This window comes from Rhinolophus hipposideros, assembly GCF_964194185.1.
Source record: "Rhinolophus hipposideros genome assembly, chromosome: 25".
NCBI classification, from domain to species: domain Eukaryota; kingdom Metazoa; phylum Chordata; class Mammalia; order Chiroptera; family Rhinolophidae; genus Rhinolophus; species Rhinolophus hipposideros.
The window spans coordinates 3,064,402-3,085,037 of NC_138071.1; the positions used below are offsets into that span (position 1 = coordinate 3,064,402).

The 20,636-nt window shown below is 38.1% G+C and overlaps 1 protein-coding gene across 1 annotated transcript; it reads left to right on the forward strand.

Annotated features, from left to right (window-relative positions):
• Positions 1–6,044: 6,044 nt before the first annotated feature.
• Positions 6,045–7,796, forward strand: LOC308492869 (phosphoglycerate kinase 1). Its single transcript, XM_081038331.1, has one exon. It carries the CDS (start codon positions 6,115–6,117, stop codon positions 7,366–7,368), a length of 1,254 nt encoding a protein of 417 aa, XP_080894457.1. The 5' UTR covers positions 6,045–6,114; the 3' UTR covers positions 7,369–7,796.
• The last annotated feature ends 12,840 nt before the right edge of the window (positions 7,797–20,636 follow it).

Consider the following 20,636-nt stretch of genomic DNA (forward strand, 5'->3'; position numbering starts at 1 on the left):
TGAGAACTGTGTTATTCGGGTGATTTACATAGGGTGCTTTTGTCCTTGTGGGAGCACCGTGGAATTCCCTTACACAAACCTGGATGGTGCAGCCTCCTGCACACTCGGGCTGCGTGGTACAGCCCGTTGCTCTGAGGCCACATTTCTGTACAGCAGGTTATTGTATCGAACACTGCAGGCGATTGTAACACAGTGGTTAGTTTGGTATCTAAACATAGAACAGGGACAGTAAAAATATGGTATAAAAGATAAAAATGACACCCCTGTATAGGGCACTGACCATGAGTGGAGATGGCAGGACCGGAAGTTGCCGTGGGGGAGTCAGGGAGTGAATGGAGAGTGGATGTGAAGGCCCAGGACATCACTGTACTTGACTGGAGACTATAAACACTGCACACTTAGGCTGCACTAAATTTATAAAAATATACTTTTCATTCTTCAATAAGAAATTAACCTTAGTGTATTGTAACTGTTCTTTTTACTTTATGAACATTAAATTTATAAATTTTTTCTACTCATATTAATGCTTAAAAACACAGTTGTTCAAAAATATATTATTTATATATATTCTAAAGAATTTTTCTCTTTTCATTTTTTTTTTTTTTTTTTTTTTAGGTTTCCAACTTTTATGTTTAAAACTAAGACACAAACATGCACATAGTCCTAGGCCATACAAGGTCAGGATTATCAATGTCATTGTCTCCCACCTCCACATCCTGTCCCACTGGGAGGTCTTCAGGGGACACAAGCAGTTGTCATCTCCTAGGATAACCATGCCTTCTCCTGGAAAACCTCCTGAAGGACCTGCCTGACGCTCTTCTTGAGGAGACGTCACTCTTTTCAGGAATATGTTTATGGTGGTTTACTTGGATTGTTTCTTTTCTTCATCATAGATTTGCTTGTAAGCAGATAATGTACCACGAACAGTCCTCTCTATTAATGAAAACCTTTCAGTGTTGGGGTCCATGTTTTCAAACTTTTTAAGGAGTTTGAGGTCTGCAAGAGCTTCTGCTAACCCCTTCACTGTGAATTTTCTTTGGGTTCTCCTTTTTCTTCTCCTGCAGTTTTCTTTTCTCTTGCCTCTTCTTCAGTTATGCGTTGCTGATCGAGTTCCCACACGTGCTCAGGGGTCAGTTCCTCAGGAAGCCCCTCCAGGAGCGCTTCAGTGTCCTTCTACTCACACCCAGGCTCAAGCAGTCTGCATTCCCAACCACAGCCTTGTTGATTTTTGCAGCCTTTGCACTATGAGCTTCGGACAGCTACAGCGTCACTCTGCCAAAGGGACCTTTTTTAGCTCCATTATAGTCTTACGGGACCCCTGTCTTATATGTGGTCCATCACTGACTCAGACATCATTATCTGGTGCATGACTGCTGCATTTTAAAATTCTATTTTCTACCTGTGTGCTAGCCCGGTTTCCTGGAAAAAGTGGTGGCATACTCACATTAGGTAATTTATGTAAGTAAAGTTCAATAAAGGGACAATAATAAAGTTGCGGGTTGGTGTAGGGGACCAAACAGGCAGTGCGGTACCCCAGGACTAATGACTAGGTGCTCCTCCCAGCACGAGGACTGGGGAGACCAGAGCTGGGAGTAGTTACTCAGCACAGAGACTGAAAGGATTTGTGCAGAGATCTGGGTGTTAGGAGTCGTCACCCTGGGCTGAGGGGCCCATACAACTTGCAGTGATTCTGTAAAGAGACAATTTGGAGACTATATATCCATGCCTTGCTCTCCTCTGATTTCCTGGCAGCATTTCTCATTGCCATGGACAAAGGAAAAGGAAACCTACTGATGAAGTCCCAGCATGCCACCCTCCTGTGAGACAGAGCAGGGAATATATGGAAAGCAAAAGTAATATATTTGGCACCACTAGATTGTATAATATTTTATAAAAGTGACATATCGTTTTACTTAATTACTGTTCTATTATGGGGCCTTTTAGTTTTTGCCTAGTAAAAATAAGTTAGCAACATTTTTGTGAACATTTTGGTATATATTACTTTTTCGTTTGCATAATTCATAAAAAAATTACACCAAAAATTATGTGATTGGGTCTCAGAAAAAAAAAGTTTAATGTGAGGAATATCTGTTGCCCTGATTTGTGTCTCTTTGAGTCTAATTTTAAAGACACAAAGGTGTCTTTGTGTCTAATTTTAAAGGTGGTTCAAGTGTAATTCATTTTAAATGATGTCAAATTTGTAGATGGTAAAATGTTTCCAGAGTTCTTAGAATATATCTGTCATATAGGAACCACTCACAACCAGGAGAATAGCAAGAGAAGGTATTTATTTTGGAGATACAGCAGTTCGGGCTCAGGCAGCTTTGTCCACAAACCACATGGCCAGTTAAAGTGGAGTAGGCTGTGGGCAGAAATCCCTAATGTTTAAACTGTAGGCTAAGGTGTGTAAGAGAGCGCCACTTGTGCCTGGCTTACTTGTTTAGAATCCACTTGACTTCATCCCCCATATAGCGGACGGACAGAACCCAAAAGGAAACAGCACGCCACAGGATCCTACAGCTGTGACCGGAGTGGCCCGGACCCCATCACTCACCTTCCATCGGCCGGAGCTTAACCGCAGCTCACACCTGCTTTCAAGGATGGCTGGGCCAAGCTGACGGTTCGGGCTCTATCAGCAGAGAGTCTGTTGCTGGTGGAGGAGAAGGGCAGAAAAGAGGGTGAGCACAGCCACACAGCAGCCCTTCCGTGGCGCCAGCCGCTGGCACACGTATATCAACACACAGCTTTATTGTGCACATAAAAGCTCGTGCCTTCCTGCAGGGAGAGAATCCAGAGGGACCCCCGAGGAAAAGTGCACATGTCTGGAGGAAGCACAGCACTTTCCAGCACGGAAGTGGCGATCAGCGACGTCAACGGAAACACGTGCCTGCCACGTGTACCCTTGATATACAGCGGTGGGAGTGGCAACACGGTAACTACAACAAAAACTCCAATAGAAAGAAGGAAGAAGGAGAAACAAACCACCGGATCCTGCGCACTGTGAATTTTGAGGACTGCCTGCTGTGTAAGTTCCAGGGTTGGCCCGACTGTTTGCCGTGCGTTCTGAAAATATCTCATTTGTCCAGTGTCTTCTATCATGCCTCCTTTGCCTTCTTGTAACGTTTTTCCGCTGTGGGCACACGTGCAAAGGGGGCTGCAGAACATGCCCTTGTAGCGTCATGCTGCTGGTGCAGACTTTGGCCGACAGCGGCTGCTGCAGAGGTCGCGCTGCCACCGGCAGGCCAGCCTGTGCTTTGCAAGCCCGGCTCTGCGTCACCTTGACTGCAGTCCGCTCCATCCGGAGTAACCGAACTGGCATCATCTTCTCCGGTTACAGTTGTTAGGACTTCAGACTTTCGTTTATCTACTAGTTTCTGGGCTCGCACTACTTTCCCACCCACCTCTATTTAATGGCAGTTAGATGGGAGGACAGCTGAAACAGTAGCTTGGATGGGAGGACGATATCATTAAACTAACTTTGGATGCTAGGTTCCTTCAGCTTTCTGAGAGAGAACATCTAATATGGCACTTTCTAGAAAGGCTCTCAGGAGCCCTCCTTTCTTCTGCTGTTTGGGGTTCTGTTGCATTAGGCTTTTCTAACCTTCTAGGTCTAAATTACTGAACTCACAGTCAACTTTGATTGATTTTTGTTTTCTTTTTTTTTCTTTTTGGGAAGACATTTGTCTTGGTTACAATCCCAGTGTTTTAACACTGAGTTGTCATAAAATAGACATAAACATTTATTCATCTTCTTTTTAATCAATTTGATATTGCTCCCTTTCTTTCCAAAAATTCACTTTTTGATAATCAAATTACCCCAAAAGTTGGCAGGTGATAAGAGTGAACAAAAATTAAGCTTCCAATCAGTCAGTTCTCTCAACCTGAGATGGTCTCTCTATTTCCAATCCAGATAAAATTTTGACTTTGAAAAATCATTATTGTGGACTCTCTAGTGACTCCTGACACTGGTTTTATGAGAAAAACAAAAACAAAAGAAGGAAAAAAAGTCCTGCGGGAAAATATCGTATCTTAAAATCAGTGCTTATTTTGACTCAATGGGCCAGAAAGTGATCATTTGAAGGATTTTATCCTTTAGGTTTTTTTATTGCAAATTGGTTAATAATTGACTACATCCATCTTGCACCTAGTTACTTACTAAAAGTAGAAAAGACCTGCTAAAGTACACCAACATTTTTGACTTTTTCTAGCCACTTACCCTGAAGCTGCAGTACTAGGAAAGATGTGGCCTTCCTCTAAAATTATCAAAGGTAACCTCTTTATTAAACGTTTTGCCCTAGTATAGCAAGAATCACCAACTTAGCAGACTGCAACTTGTGCCCCGTTGCTTCCCACCACCTGATTGCAAAGCCAGAACCACATATTTTGGGTTACATTATGACAATACCCCATTGTCAGATACCAATTTTTACATTAAGATACTGGCTACGTTGTTGGAAAAAAGAGACACCAGAATACATGATTTAAATTATATAGATTTAAATACATAATTTAAATAACACAGCACAAATTTTCTCTCATACAGAAGAACGTGACCCATGGCAGATAGATGAAGCCTGCCATTCTGAATATATGGCTTTATGTCTAGAGCCAAAGAAGCTGGCTCATTTACATCCATTTTTCTAGGTAGCAGGGGAAAAACAGTTCAAAATAAGCATTTTCCTTTTGGAAGATGTGACTTCGATTGAATATTTCACTTCAGTTTACAGTATTTCGGTCAGAAGTCAGTCATGTTGCCACATGTCACTAAAAGGGAGGTAAGGAAATGAGTTTAGCTGAGCAGCCATTCATACATTAAAACTCAACAGGCTTTATTAGTAAGAAAGAAGAGAATGGTTAATGGAGAGAAACAGGAGGCTTCTATATACTACTAAACACTTACTACAGCCCCCTTTCCATTAAACTGACCTTAAGAAGTAACAATCTGACCTCCTACAAATCTAAGTCAAGGGACAATTGAGTGCCGAGCTTGAAAAAAATAAATAAATAAAAGTAGCTTCTAGCGTGTGGGGTGTGAAAAGATATTTATTTCTAAATTTTTCCTTAGGTCATAACTGAGTCACTAAATTATAGATCTGGAAGAAAATGTTCAGACTTCATCTTGCCTTTAATTTTGACCATATATAAAGCACCCTGGGAAAATGTTAGCCCATTTTAGCCTTCTGAGATCTCTAGCTTCTTTTGGCAATATTTCTACCGTTTAATTCTGAGAGAAAAGGTTCATCAGAGTATAGTCTAGTGTGCTGGGAAGCATGGTGGGTAGAGCCAATCTGGTTCAAATCTACAGAATTCCAGCTCTGCTGTTTCCCATCTGAGTAACTCTGGAGAGATACTCAATCTTTCTAAACCTCAGTTTCTTAGTCTATAAAATAAGGAGCATATTTGATAGGAGTTTTGAGAAGATCAGATGGTTCAAAACTGTGTAAAGCGTTTAGAGAAGTATCTGGCATTTGGTCAGTTCTCAATGAGTAACAGCTATTATTATCACCTTGTATCTATTCTCAAAGTAGAAGATGGCCCCATATAAATAACATTGTGGCTTTTAAAAAGAAGCTAAATTACATTAATTATGTTTTAAATTAATCAGACAACATGCACTTACATTATTTTGTATTATAAAAAAGTGTGTTATACTAATACAAATCAATAGCATAAATAACACAAAATGTTAAGCTACTTAAGAGTAAAAGCCCAACAAATCTTTTCAAATACCACCTGAACAGGAAGTTTTACATTAGCCATAAAATTTTCCTAATTACAAAACAATTCTCTTCTGTTTCTTAAAGCACTTTAACAGTGTCCAAAATTACATCTCAGATCCAACTTCCAGTTTTCTTGTTCTTGCAAATTATTATAAAATAAAAGTAATAAAATGGAACATTCTTTTTTGATTATAAAAAATATAATTGAAAAATCAAGAAATATAGAAAAGTATAAAAAAGAAAAAAATATCTGCATTATCTGAAATTCCTCCACTGTAAATTAACTATTATTTAATCAAGATACAAAGTTAATATTCAAGCACCAGCGCAAGTCAGTCGCCGTCTCGACCGCTGTCCTGAGCCTCCGGCCACTCGCCGCTGCTACATTGTCAAGATGTCGCTCTCTAACAAGCTGACTCTGGACAAGCTGAACGTGAAGGGAAAGCGGGTCGTTATGAGAGTGGACTTCAATGTTCCTATGAAGAACAACCAGATAACGAACAACCAGAGGATCAAGGCTGCCATTCCAAGCATCAAATTCTGCTTGGACAATGGAGCCAAGTCAGTTGTTCTTATGAGTCACCTCGGCCGGCCTGATGGCCTCCCCATGCCTGACAAGTACTCCTTGGAGCCAGTTGCTGTAGAACTTAAATCTCTGCTGGGCAGGGATGTTTTGTTCTTGAAGGACTGTGTGGGCCCTGAAGTGGAGAAAGCTTGTGCTGACCCAGCTGCTGGGTCTGTCATCCTGCTGGAGAACCTTCGCTTTCATGTGGAGGAAGAAGGGAAGGGAAAAGATGCTTCTGGGAACAAGGTTAAAGCCGAGCCAGCTAAAATAGAAGCCTTCCGAACTTCACTTTCCAAGCTAGGCGATGTATATGTCAATGATGCTTTTGGCACTGCTCACCGGGCCCACAGCTCCATGGTGGGAGTCAATCTGCCACAGAAAGCTGGAGGTTTTTTGATGAAGAAGGAGCTGAACTACTTTGCCAAGGCGTTGGAGAGCCCTGAGCGACCCTTCCTGGCCATCCTGGGCGGAGCTAAAGTTGCAGACAAGATCCAACTGATCAATAATATGCTAGACAAAGTCAATGAGATGATTATTGGTGGTGGAATGGCTTTTACCTTCCTTAAGGTGCTCAACAACATGGAGATTGGCACTTCTCTGTTTGATGAAGAGGGAGCCAAGATTGTCAAAGACCTGATGTCCAAAGCTGAGAAGAATGGTGTGAAAATTACCTTGCCTGTTGACTTTGTCACTGCTGACAAGTTTGATGAGAATGCCAAGACTGGCCAAGCCACTGTGGCCTCAGGCATACCTGCTGGCTGGATGGGCTTGGACTGTGGTCCTGAGAGCAGCAAGAAGTATGCTGAGGCTGTTGCCAGGGCTAAGCAGATTGTGTGGAATGGACCTGTGGGCGTATTTGAATGGGAAGCTTTTGCCCGAGGGACCAAAGCCCTCATGGATGAGGTGGTGAAAGCCACTTCCAGGGGCTGCATCACCATCATAGGTGGTGGAGACACAGCCACTTGCTGTGCCAAATGGAACACGGAGGATAAAGTCAGCCATGTGAGCACTGGTGGTGGTGCCAGTTTAGAGCTCCTGGAAGGTAAAGTCCTTCCTGGGGTGGACGCGCTCAGCAATGTTTAGTACTTTCCTGCCTTTTGGTTCCTGTGCACATCCCCTAAGTCAATTTAGTGTTTTCCGCATCTCTACTTGGTATTAGCTAAAATCTTCCCCCATGGCAAGATTCAACTAGTGGCCAAGAGATGCAGCACCAGGAACCTTAAATCAGCTGCACAGCATCTCAGCTCACCTTTACCACACCCTGGATTTGCCTACATTCTCCAAGATCCCATTTGAATTTCTTAGTGACTAAACCATTGTACATTCTAGAGTGCACATATGTATATTTGCCTGTTGAAGGAAAGTAAGCTGTTGGCTTAGTTCTGTTTTTGGAGTAGCTTATTCTGATTAGCTTTGTCATTGTTTCGCTACTCAGTGTGGAAATAAGATGAAATTCCAATCGTAAGGAGGGAGGGAGATGAAGTTGGTGATCGATGAAATAAATAATAAAAGTATCCATCGAAAAAAAAAAAAAAAAGTTAATATTCAAAAATCAATTACATTTTTGTACATCAATAAAGAGAAATTAAGAAAACAATCCCACTTACAACTGCATATATATATATACATATATACATGTATATATATATATATATATATATATATATATATATATAACACCTAGGAATAAATTTAACCAAGGCAGTAAAAGATCTATACTCAGAAAACTATAAGACATTGAAGAAAGAAATTTAAAAAAATAAAAATAAATGAAACCATATATTATGCTCATGGCTAGGAAGAATTAACATCGTGAAAATGCCCATACTACCCAAAGCAATCTATAGATTCAAGGCAACCCTTATCAAAATACCAATGTCATTTTTCACAAAATTAGAACACATAATCTTAAAATTTATATGGAACCACAAAAGACCCTGAATAGCCAAAGCAATCTTGAGAAAGAAGAACAAAGTGGGAGGTATCACACTATCTGATCTCAAACTATACTACAAGGCATAGTAATCAAAACAGCATGGTACAGGCTTTAAAACAGACACATAGATCAATAAAACAGAATAGAGAGCCCAGGAAAAAAAAAAAAAAACACGCCTATATGGTCATTTAGTCTGTGACAAACGAAGCAAGAATTTGCACCGGAGTAAAGACAGTCTATTCAATAAATGGTGCTGGGAAAACTGGACAGATACATGAAAAAAAAAACACACTCGATCACCTGCATTTGATATATAGTCTTCAGAAATTGTTCCATGAATAAAAGATATATAAGGAAAATTTAATAAAATAGCTTATTAAAATATTTTGTTAAAAATAAAAGGCAGCTTAAAGGTTGAAAACATGAGATGATTTTGTTGTTTAGTCAAGAAATTAAATAGCATAGAATAATTAGGACAAGTAATTTTAAGCAAACTAACATTTTACCAAGCAGAACATCAATTTCTCTACACTATCTTATTACCAAAAGCTACCAGAGAAGCTCAGAAATGTCATTTTTATTTATAGAACATACAAGTGAGACTAGCATTGAGAAATATGATTGAGTTGTCCAACACAAATATCACAGTTTAAGTATACTTTATTCTCTCAGTCATGTTATATTTGAAGTATAATTGAAATTAGATCATCATTTAATAAGCTAAAGATATAAAACCAACATACCCTGATCGACTCTCAAGACAAGTAGACAATGAAGGTACTATTGTAATATTATAGTAAATGCCTTTACTAATGTTAGTTCTTGAACGAAAAGAAACTACAAGTAACTCTGTAACGTGGAAGGAGAAAGTCAGAAAAACATTACCATATTTTCCTCTCTAAAAGATGTCAGAAAGTGAAGACTTGCAGACTTTCCCATTACTTGTTTGTAGTCTATGGTTTTGTTCCAAACTCAACACAGTCAATTCACTGGAGACAGCAAGAGAGAAAGAAAAAGAAAGATCCTAGATGGTTAATCTTCTCTTCAATGAGCTATGTTTCAAAGAAGGGCAAATGAGCAGTGCACCGGTATGTCTGGTGTTCATCAAATACCAAAAGAGCTTTCTATTTTGAGAAAAGGAGATTTCATATTAAAATTGTAAAGGACCAAATCATACTCAGTTGTTTTTATTTAGCTACTCTATTTTTATATAAGCATCGTAATACAGATTATGAAAACTTATTCAAACTTCAGGTGAGGCCAGCCCTCACCTGAATTCCATGGTCTCCTGTGGTGACCCCAGTCTTGTTTGGGGAGATTACTATCTATATTATGGCTTTGATGACCAGCTTCCAATATAAGGAGAGATAAATATAACTTTGGGTGGCCGGGCTTGACACTTCGCAGTGGACATGTATGTATAACTGTTCATTTGCTGATGTCAGCTTACCTTTCACCTGAGATGAGCAGAAACAAAACAAACGAAACCAGAGACTCCAATAGAAAGTGAATTTAGGGCATGAGGGCAAGATATGAATCTTTTTGAAGGTTTGAAATAGTCTATCATGGCAACGTGTTTGAGAACCCTTTCCTCCTGTCTTTTTTTTTATTAATTTCAGGTTTACAAAGCAATGTAATAGTTAGACATTTCACCCCTCACAAAGTGATAACCCCTCTTCCCCAAACTACTACCCCTCTGACATCTTCCATAGCTGTTACAATACCATTAACTCTATTTTCTACGCTGTACTCCACATCATGTGAAGATTATATACAAATATATATATATGCATGTAGAGAGCGTATATACGTATACATATATATATATACACATATATGTGTATATATATATATATATATATATATATATATACATACATACATATAGAGAGAGAGGGTGCCAAAAAATGTATACACATTTTAAGAAAGGAAAAAACTGCATTAAAATTTTAATACTCAAGATAATACCGATATCAAAAGATGAATACAAATCATGTGTACACATTTTTTTGAAACCCTGATTTTATATATATACATTTATATTTAATTACAGTTGACATTCAATAGTATTCAAATTCAGCTTCAGGTTTATAGCACATTGGTCAGGCATCTACACAGACTACGAAATGATCCCCCTAAGTCCAGTGCCCATCTGGCACTGTACATAGTATTTACAACATTATGGATTATATTCCCCACACTGTATTTCATATCCCAATGACTATATTGTGACTACCAATCTGGACTTTCTAATCCCTTCACATTCTTCCTCATCCCCATTCCCTTCTCATCTAGCAACCATCAGTTTTTTTCTGTATCTCTGAGTCTATTTCTGTTTAGTTTCCTCCTGTCTTTTAATTGGTAGCATGACTTATCTCTCTCTCTCTCTCTTTTTAAAGCAGTTGTATCATTTTGTGCACATACTATTTGCAATGTCCAATAATTGGCAATATGGTAAACGTACATACAAAGAAGCCATGGTTATTCTCTGTAAAGAACTTTAAGTCTTCCAAGGGAAGCGAAGGAGAAAGCATGCTAATAAGTTGATAAAGCAATGTGCGCTAAGTCTCCTACGAGTGGCACAAAGCAGTGCTGAAGGAAAAGCACTCCTTCGGGTCTAAGGCCCAGGGGTGTAATTCAGCTGATCAGGAGAGCATCAGTTCTGACTTTATCCCACTCCACATCCTCAGATGACACAGCCAGAGGTCTACTCCCATGGAGATCTCTCTAAGGCTTTTGCTACATGAACAACAAAAAGACTTATTCTCTGACAACACTGTCTCCTGTTAGGCTGGGTTAACCTGCTCTCCCTTCCCTCAGGAAGGTAATTGAAGTCAAAGTCGTTGCATGTAGCGATTTGGAGGTTTGCAACTAGGAAATTCTTTAGATTTCAGAGCATATGTAGCCTTTCATGTACAAAGTTCTCATTTTAACCTACCTCAGGCTACCCAGCTTTACTGATTTATAGTTAATTAGGATTGCGATTTTCATTGAAACTTCGAATACTTATATGCTTTTTTGTATGCATTTCAGATCATGTTGGCTGAAGCAAATAATTGTAGCAGCACTCAAGAAATGAATGAATACCACAGGGAAGAGTCTCAGCCACTCCTGCCCCTGACAACCTGTAAGTAAATCCTGCTGTGTTCCCTGTTCACAGAAATGTCTTTCTGACATCACTTGTGATAGCTGAAAGACTTCTCTTCCTATCAGCTAACAAAATCCCAGTACCATTTCCTCACTTTTTAACCATGTCTCAAAATCCCTTAAGAAACTTTCTGCTATTTGCTGTTAGACTTTTATACTTGAATTAAATTCTTTGTACCACTCAGAGGCTTAGTGTGTACAAGTCCCATTGTGATAAATGAACATCAATTGAGCATAAGGTTGAGAGAGGAAATCTATACCAGGTATTGCAAAGAAGGGAGAATATATTTGTCTTCAGAATGCTTCCATGAAATTACACCATTGTGCATTCAAGGGATTTGATAAATACAGGATTTAGTAAAGAAAAATCTTCATTCTTATTTTAAGGAAGAAGAAGCCTAACAGATCTATTTGCATCTTTTAAATACATGTCAATGAATAGCTGCCAATGAGGTAACAATTTCCTCATTACTAATGGTCAAACACACAACATCAAATCAAGTCTCACCTACTCGTAACCGAATTTGCCTGTGAACCTTTCCTGATACAAAAGAAGAGACAGCCCCAGGAGCTAACCTGTCAGGTCCAGGGATGCATTTTATAAGCTATCAAATCTTTTCTCTTACTTTTCAATTCACTGTTTATATGCTGCTTGCAAAAATATTTTACGTTAACATACTTGAATGAAAATACTTCCATTGTAGTTGAACTTATTTGGAAGTTACATTAATTGTCCTGTAATTTCAGCCATCAAGTCTGGCTCTCATGTCAAAGTCATGTTTAATTTGTAAAACCAGAGTTATTTAGTACATTTTAAAAAAATTACCACAGTATTAAGATTCAGAGGAAAGTGTCAAATTACCTGAAAGGTAGCATAAGGTAGTTATTTTGCCTTTTAGAAGCTGAGATTAACACAACTATAAAACACAAAATTTTTCTGATTTCCAAATTGATCTTTTACCTTCTTTTGAAAGTTTATTTATTTGTAAGTTTATTTGCATTAAACAATAATTTTTAAAATGCTGAGTAATTGAGAAATCACAATGTAATGTGCTTTAACATTGCCATGTTATATAGATATTACTAAGCGTGTTAATTTTCTCATCCTCAAAAAAAATCCCAATTGTATTTATAAATGTTTTCTTCTATTCACTTAACTCTGAATTTCTCAATTGAGAGGCAGCCTCTACAGACTATTAAAATGGGTACCTAAATATCACTGAACATTAACGTAATATAGAGAATTTTCCACCTGAGGGGATGCCTTTTCTCACTAACTTGACACTTCACCTCTTGAGATTTATAGTTCTTGACTAAAACTGGAAGTAATTGTTTTGTTAACTCTAAGAGAAAAATCTTGATTCTGTCGTTGTGTGAGAAGTGAAAATATTCTCATTGTTTACAGTTTCTGACTGAAAAAGAAATCTGAAGACTAAGACTCTGTAATTGATTCAGCCTCTCCTAACTGATGCCAGTTGAATTTTACCAGTGCCTGTTACCATTAGCCAGTATGAATACACCCCCCAACACACACACACTCACACACACACACACACACACACACACACTTATAAATTAAAACCCCACGTCCTATGATCAGTCATTTCAAAGGGCTAAGTTATGCACCTGAGAATTAGGATTAAAACAGAAAAGAAGGTGGTAAACAAAATAGTTATATTTTTACTAACCCAGAATTAAGCCTGGCATTAAAATAGGCAATTTATAACGCTTTCTAACCTCATAGAGTTCCGTGATGTGTTGTGGTATTTTTTTCTCCAAACTAGCAAGAGAGCAGTTTAGCTATTTGTCATCCTATCGACAGAATGAGATGTCCATTTGGTCATTACTTTAGTATCCTGAGAATCAGATTCCCTTAAATGTCACACGTACCATGGGGCCCCGGGTGTTGTTTCAGCACCTAAAACCCAAGTCCCTAACTCATGCCTCAGGAACCACCATAACATCTCTAGACTATAAAGGGCTCTCTCCAACATCCAGCAGTGCCCTTGTCACACTCCAGGGATTTCCCATGGGCAAGGTGATTCTCCTTTGGCTTTGAGACTGTATCTGCAAATACATCCAGTAATCTGAAGCTGCAATGCAATCAATGTTTAGGACATCTGCTATCAGAGGGAAGCAACACCTGAACCAAATTGTAGTAGGTCTGTTCTTGAGAAAGAGTGATTATAATTTATATTGTTTCTTGAAAATGTTAAGTGTCTGTTGGTCAGTAAGTAATAAAATCCTGTATTGTAAAGATAGTTGTAATTTCAGATGGTGAGTACTGTGAAGATTTTTTTTTCCATTTACTAAGACTACAGTCAGGTTGTTGTGGGGCTTTTTTTTTTTTTTTTGGCTTTTTTCCTTTCCTTTCCCTTCCCTTCCCTTCCCTTCCCTTCCCTTCCCTTCCCTTCCCTTCCCTTCCCTTCCCTTCCCTTCCCTTCCCTTCCCTTCCCTTCCTTTCCTTTCCTTTCTCCCATGACATAATTTTAATACTAGGTGTGTTGTTCTGCTCTCATCATGGGATTCCTTTCTGGCATTGCTTTACATGTTGTCAGCATAAGTTGACTGAGGTGATAGACAGAATCCAGGACGTAGAGCCAGACTACCTGGGTACGAGTCTCGTTCTTTCATTAATTGCCCTCATGAACAAGGAGAGTCATTGCATAATTTTCTAAACCATATCACCTCATGCAAAATATGAGGATGTGAAAAGGATGATCTCAAGGTCTCTCCATGTGCTAAAGCCCTTTGATTCTCTTAACCCAGGCACTGCTGTTCTCTATCAGTTAGCTTTGATTTGGAGAAATGTCAAAAACTGTACAAAGCATAGCCGTTCATTTACTGCAAAATAAGTGAGATCTCATCATTAGCATTGACCTCTCAGCTGATAGCCTTGATCCATACTGATATTAATATGTCCTGAGGTTCAATGTCATTTAAACTCTCTTGGTAAATGTAGTGATTATGACCACAGGCTTTAGAGTCAGAAAACTTGGTCTTGAATTCTGAACTGGACACTGTGAGATTATATAACTGTCTGAGCCTTTTCTGTAAATTAGAAATAATTCCTACTCCACAGTCATTTTACTGGGTTTTACATAAATACACGTAAAGGACCTGGCACAGTGTATGGAATAAAGTCCAGATTCAAAATGAGAAATATTATTGTTATTGGATTTACTATTGAGTTTTTTTATCCCTTCCTAAGAGTAAAGTTTGAAAAGAAACTAGAAAGTATGAACATACGAGTGCTGGATGATGGAGAACGATGCCATCAAAGGACAGAACAATTGTAAAATGTGAACAAATTTACCGTGCTACAAAATATCCCCTAAACCAAGGATGGCAAATGCCAGGTACCTCCCCTCGCAGCCTCCATGGTGGCCATCACTAATTATCACAGCCATAGTGCGCTTTGGCCGGACCGCACAATTCTCCTGATCTGAGAACTCGAATAAGCACGACCCACTGACTCATACAGCACTGCAGACAAAACCTAGTTTGCCATCTCTGCTGCAGATCTGCCTAGAGACTTTCAAAAAATCTAGATGAAAATTGTGCATATACCGAAGTTAAAAACTCACAAAATAAATTTAAAACTTAAATTTGTCATAGTTACTAGAATTGTCTATCCTACTTAATTATTGAATCTCCAGATTTCTTTCATCAGCAAATAACTCAGAATTAGTTGCAACACCATTCTTACAATAGCACTACACATCACACTACGGGACATCCTGGGGCATATTTATTGATTAATAAAAAACTTATTGAAAATGTACTGTGATTTTAAAAATATAGCAAAATTGCCAATATACTCCATGGAAGGAATTTTTTGGATTCCTAAGTATCGTTTTGTAGAAAGGAAGAAAAAAGAGATATGGCTTGAGAAATGCTGACCCTGTATACGTGTATATATGTGTGCATATTTCCCAGAGAACCACAAAATTAATATGGACAACATTGACGCGGTTTTATGTTTGATGGTAAGTTTCAGCATGGTTCAGCATCTCACACTTACCTGAACAAGCCAGGAGCAATGCTGACAATTGAGTGTGGTGTAGAATGTTTCCTTGAAGACTGCTTCAGAAAGGTAAAGCACGACTAGAATAAAAAAACGTCATAATTGAATGAAAGAAAGGGTAATTTGAGGTATCACCATTTGTAAGAAAAAAAATCTGAACCCAGTTTAACCTGTCTACTCTCTCTTTTGAAACAAAAATTACATCTTCTTAAACATCATTAATGTATCACCCCTGTTAATAAAGTTTCAATTTGCAGAGAACGTTACATCTTGTATTTTGTTTCCTAATACATGTGATATAAGTGAGTGAATAGCATATTTGATATTTTGAAATATCTGTTAGTGGACTTAAATAGATTATGTTATAATTGATTAGATACAATTATCTGAAAAGACACTTGCCATTGTTTTATATAATTACAAGTAGAAATTTACCAAATTTGAAATTGTTTTACTAGTTGAAGAGTGATTATAATGTACTTTCTTTTCCAAAACTAATTGGAGGTTAACTATACAGCAAATCAAACCCTGATTTTTTGACAGTATATTTGATAAGGATATTTTTAATGAAGGTATTTTAGAACAGTGATCAGGGGCTTGTCAGATTTTGATGGTATTGTGAAGTGATTGAGGCTGGTCAGGTGATAGAAAACGTGTGAAGGTACCACCCCCACTTTGCTGGAGTTAGGTCAGAATTAGTTATAGTAATGAATGTCCTGGAGTGTAATTTCAAATGCAATGAATTATGTGTGAAAAAAAGAAAATGATTCTTCTTCTCTTTTTAAGCCTTTCTTAAAACGGAGCATCAATTAGATGCCAGAAGTGTTCATTATTACACAGTTTAACTCTTTCAACAATTTGCTGTAGTTGGTTCTAATTGCATACATTTTATAGCTATGCAAAATTAAACAGAAAAATTGAGAAACTTGTCCAAGTTCGGACCCTATTTCCTAGGGTATTTTTCCTGGTTCACCATGTTCTTAGCACCCTGACTTCCACGTTCAGTTCCCCAAATAATTTAAGTGTTTTCTCTGGGGCTTTAGAGTTTCCCAATCTGACATACCCTGACCGTGGATAAAAGTACAACGATTCATCCCTAGCATTAAGATCTTATCTCCGTTTTTATCTCCTCAGAGAGGCCTCCCTTGACCGTGCTGTGTGAAGCAGCCCACCAGCCCACTCCGTTTCTTTATCCATTACTCTGAATACTGCCTTCAGAACCAGCTCTTACTCTCGGGTATGGGCTGAATTGTGTCGCTTCAAAACATATATGTCGAAGTCCTAACCCCTGAGGCTTTTAAAGAGGTAATTAAAGTAAACATTGGTCACATGAGTGGACCCTAATCCAATATGACTGGTGTCCTTATAAAAAGAGATGACTAGGACACAAACATACACAGTGAGACCATGAGAGGACACCGGAAGAAGACGAGCACCTACAAACCAAGGAGAGGGGCCCTCAGAAGAAACTAACCGTCCCAACCCCTTGATCTTGGACCGCTGGTCTCCAAAACTCTGAGGCAATAGATTTCTGTTGTTAAGCCACCCAAACTGTGGTACTTGGTTATGACAGCCCTAGCAAACTAATACATTATCATTGTTATTGATTCATTTTCTATAGCCCCACAACTAGAAAATAAAATCTCAACTGCAAGGACTTTCTCTATTTATAATGATATTCCCAGTGCCTAGCAAAGAAGCTGGAATTTACTGAAGTCTCAACAAATTATATCTGGATGAAAAATGCCAGTTACTAGATGGCAAAGACAGAATTCACATTCCTATTTGCCTAGTATAAATCTGATTCTCTCCCCTTTCACCACATGCCTTCTGTAAACCAGGCTACACACCAAGGTCTCTTAGAGACAAGAAAAGGGTTCTCGTTCCAGTTTTCCAAATGGAGGCATTCATACAAGAATTCAGGATTTAGAGTGTGGACACCTTGTCCCAATACAAACGAGAGCCACAGGCTCCTTGCTTGTGCAATCTACCTGCAGGAAGACATGATGTTAAATGTCGCAGTGCTGCCTTCAGCCATAAAGAGCACTCCCTAGAGTAAGTTGAAACAACTTAAGTACCTAAGCATAGTTAGTATGTGACCAGGAACCAGAGATAATGAAACAGAGAAGGTAACCGCAGAGGCAGGGAATGAGGTGGTGTTTGACCTGGTTAAGTCAGACGTCATCACCCAGAAAACCTTCCCAGATTGTTTGCTTCTAAGGCTCTGTGTGTGCATTTTATTATGCTTCCTACCACATGGCAGTGATATCCCATATTCATACACATTTCTAATACCAGGCTATATTGTTCAGTTATCGTGTCTTATTTATCTTTGTATCTCCAGCCATTAGCACAGTTCCTGTCATATATTACGTGCTCAATAAGTGTTCAGTAGAACGTGAAATAGAACAGGGATAGCCAGTATATTTATATGACATAAAGTATGACATAAAGCCAGTATATTTATATGACCTAAAATGTATTGGTTATTACTTAGTTAGCTCTTGCTTCTTATACTGTTTCTCTATTAATAGAGTCACTTCAGTTATGAATTATTTTACACACATATATTATGGAAAGTATATAGTTCAGATGTTACATTAATTTGCATTTATTCCTATTCAGTGATCCCCTAACTTCTTCAAGTCTGATTAAATACACATGTATTCTGACATTTCTCAGACTTATTTCAAAAGCAGTATTAGATTATAGACAGGTGTCCCATGTACGTACTTCAGTCCCTCAGAAGTTGGTGATGAGTTCAGTCTTATACAAAATAACCTAAATGTCATAACTTAGTCTGATATCATGCCCTTACCATTCTTCTAGTCCTGATTGTCGTTTAGGGTCACAATTTTTTAAATTCAATAAGGTTAAGAAAACAAATGTGGAGTGCTGTAATAGCTACGTCTACTGAAAGAGTCCAGGCAAAAACTAGATCAACTCCAACAAATCTAGAGCAACCCATTAAGACCTGTCAAGATATCCTCCTGTTCTAAGAGGGTATGAACCATCAAGGAAATCTCTGGAAGCCTTTGTATTTGCTGAATCTAGGCAAAGTGTCAACATGCGTCTCATCTCATCTAGGAACTGATGGTTTAGGAAACATCATTCCCCCCAGTGTAATACATATCCAATTACTTGAATCAGAACAGACTCTACTCTCTTAATATATGTACAAAATGTAAAAAGCAGGACTGGAGGAACTAAAGCTGTGAGAGAAAACAAATCCCGTGAGACAACTGCTCATACTGAATTTAGCCTTGGGATACTTGAACCATAAGTCTTGGCATGTGATTTGAGAAGTACACTGGGAGAGGACACCCTCTCCCAGGATACTAAGTAATAATATCCTAGCCATTCTCTATCTCATTAACCTGTTTCATTGTTTTATTAGTACTTATTGATATATGAAATTATCTTTTTGATCTGTTTAGCTGTTTATTGTCTTTCTTCACATTTACTCTATGAGAGTAGGGGTCTTGTCTTTTGTTCCTTGTTTCATTATCACCTCAAAACCTCTTTGCTCACCTTTTTTTTTTTTTTTGAGCTGTAAATTGTGATAATGTACTAAATTGAATAGTATATGTGAGAAAGGCTTTGAAAACATTCAAATGTTGTACAGAGATTATCACAGGAATTATTAGTTTCATTTTTTTGAAGGATAAACAAGCATAAGTAAAGGGGAGATTCAAAGTCTCTAATATTGGTCTTCTCTCCCAGTTAGACTTATGGTCGGATCTTGGCTCTGCCACTTCCTAAACAAACTTAGATGAGCTATTTATCCTCTGTACGTAGTAGAGTATTTACGTGATCATATTTATCAACTGTCAGACACATTAAATTAGGTAATCCATGTACAAATGCCTAATACAATCAATCTCATTAATTCTAGATATTCAAGAAATGTTTGTTACTATTCGATTTCTTCTGAGCTTTTTTTACTTTACAAAAATGTTCATGGAATATGTTCACACTAATGGTCTTTTAAAGGTATCTTATTGTGTGTGTGTGTGTGTGTGTGTGTGTGTGTAGGTGTGTGAGTATAAGCATCCATTTTTCTCTTTAAAGAGGATACGTAAGTACATAAAAGGAAGCTGAATGCAGATACTGACATCAGCAAGACACGAGGAAGGTAGAAACATTACTCATCGATTTTAGAAAAGGAAATAATAGTCTTCCCCCGTCCCAATCTAGTTCCTTGGAGAGCACCTCTGCTAACCCCTGTTCATTGCTCTCAGTCACTACAGGAAAACTGACCAATTTGCATTTTGTATCTTGAAGTGATAAGAATGGTTCTGTTCCAAAACATACTAGTTACTCGCTGTATGAGAGTGGGCAAAGCTTCCATATCATGTTTTCACTTATTTATTTAACACATATTTATTGAGTATCTACTCCATGTCTCGCACTGTACCAGTTACCTCAAACTCATAAGTGCACATTCAAAGCACCCTGCCCTCGCAGAGCTTATTTAGAGTGATAAACAAACAATACACAATAAACTTAATAAATAGAAAAGCATATAGTATGTTAGAACGTAAAATGTCCTTATAAAAACCCAATCGGTAAGACAGGATGGGAGTGTTACCAGTGGGACTCCACAGACTAAACACCAAGTAGGTCATCAAGGTAAGTGTCAAGGAGAAGCTGAGATTGAAACAAATGTTTGAAAATGATAAGAGAATTAGTCAATTGAATATCTGTAGGAAGAGTATTCTACATAGAAGGAACAGCTGAAACAAAATCTGTGGTAGAAGCTTACCTAGTATGTTCCATGAACAAAGAATTTTGTGAAAATCTAAAGAACTCATGTCTATGTGGGCAATTTGTCAGTTGTGAAGTAATGTACTCATGTAGATGGTGTCATATTAGACCTGTTTTGTTATTATGTAACTATGGCCCCTAGAGCAAGTCACTTCCTCTTGGCTCTGTTTCTTCTTTTAAAGGGGAAGGTGGCCTTGAAAGCTAAAGTCCCTTCTAGTACATAAATTCAATGACTAAGTGTAATTTTGGTATTTCTTTTAGCCTTAAGTTATTTCTTAGGTACTTACTATAATGAAAGTGAAACAAATAGAGTTGAAAATGGTTATTCGAATTGATGAGAGGGGAAAATGTCAAACAAAAAGTTATTTATGTAAATAACTACATTTCATCATTTAACCCAGTCATGAAAAACAAGGAAATAATGAGAGAATATCAAAGTTTGTAGGATGGTAGGAGACATGACAAATGTAATGT

Excerpts from the sequence above, each read along its gene's own strand:
- LOC308492869 (XM_081038331.1), top strand. The coding sequence starts at position 6,115 with ATGTCGCTCTCTAACAAGCTGACTCTGGACAAGCTGAACGTGAAGGGA.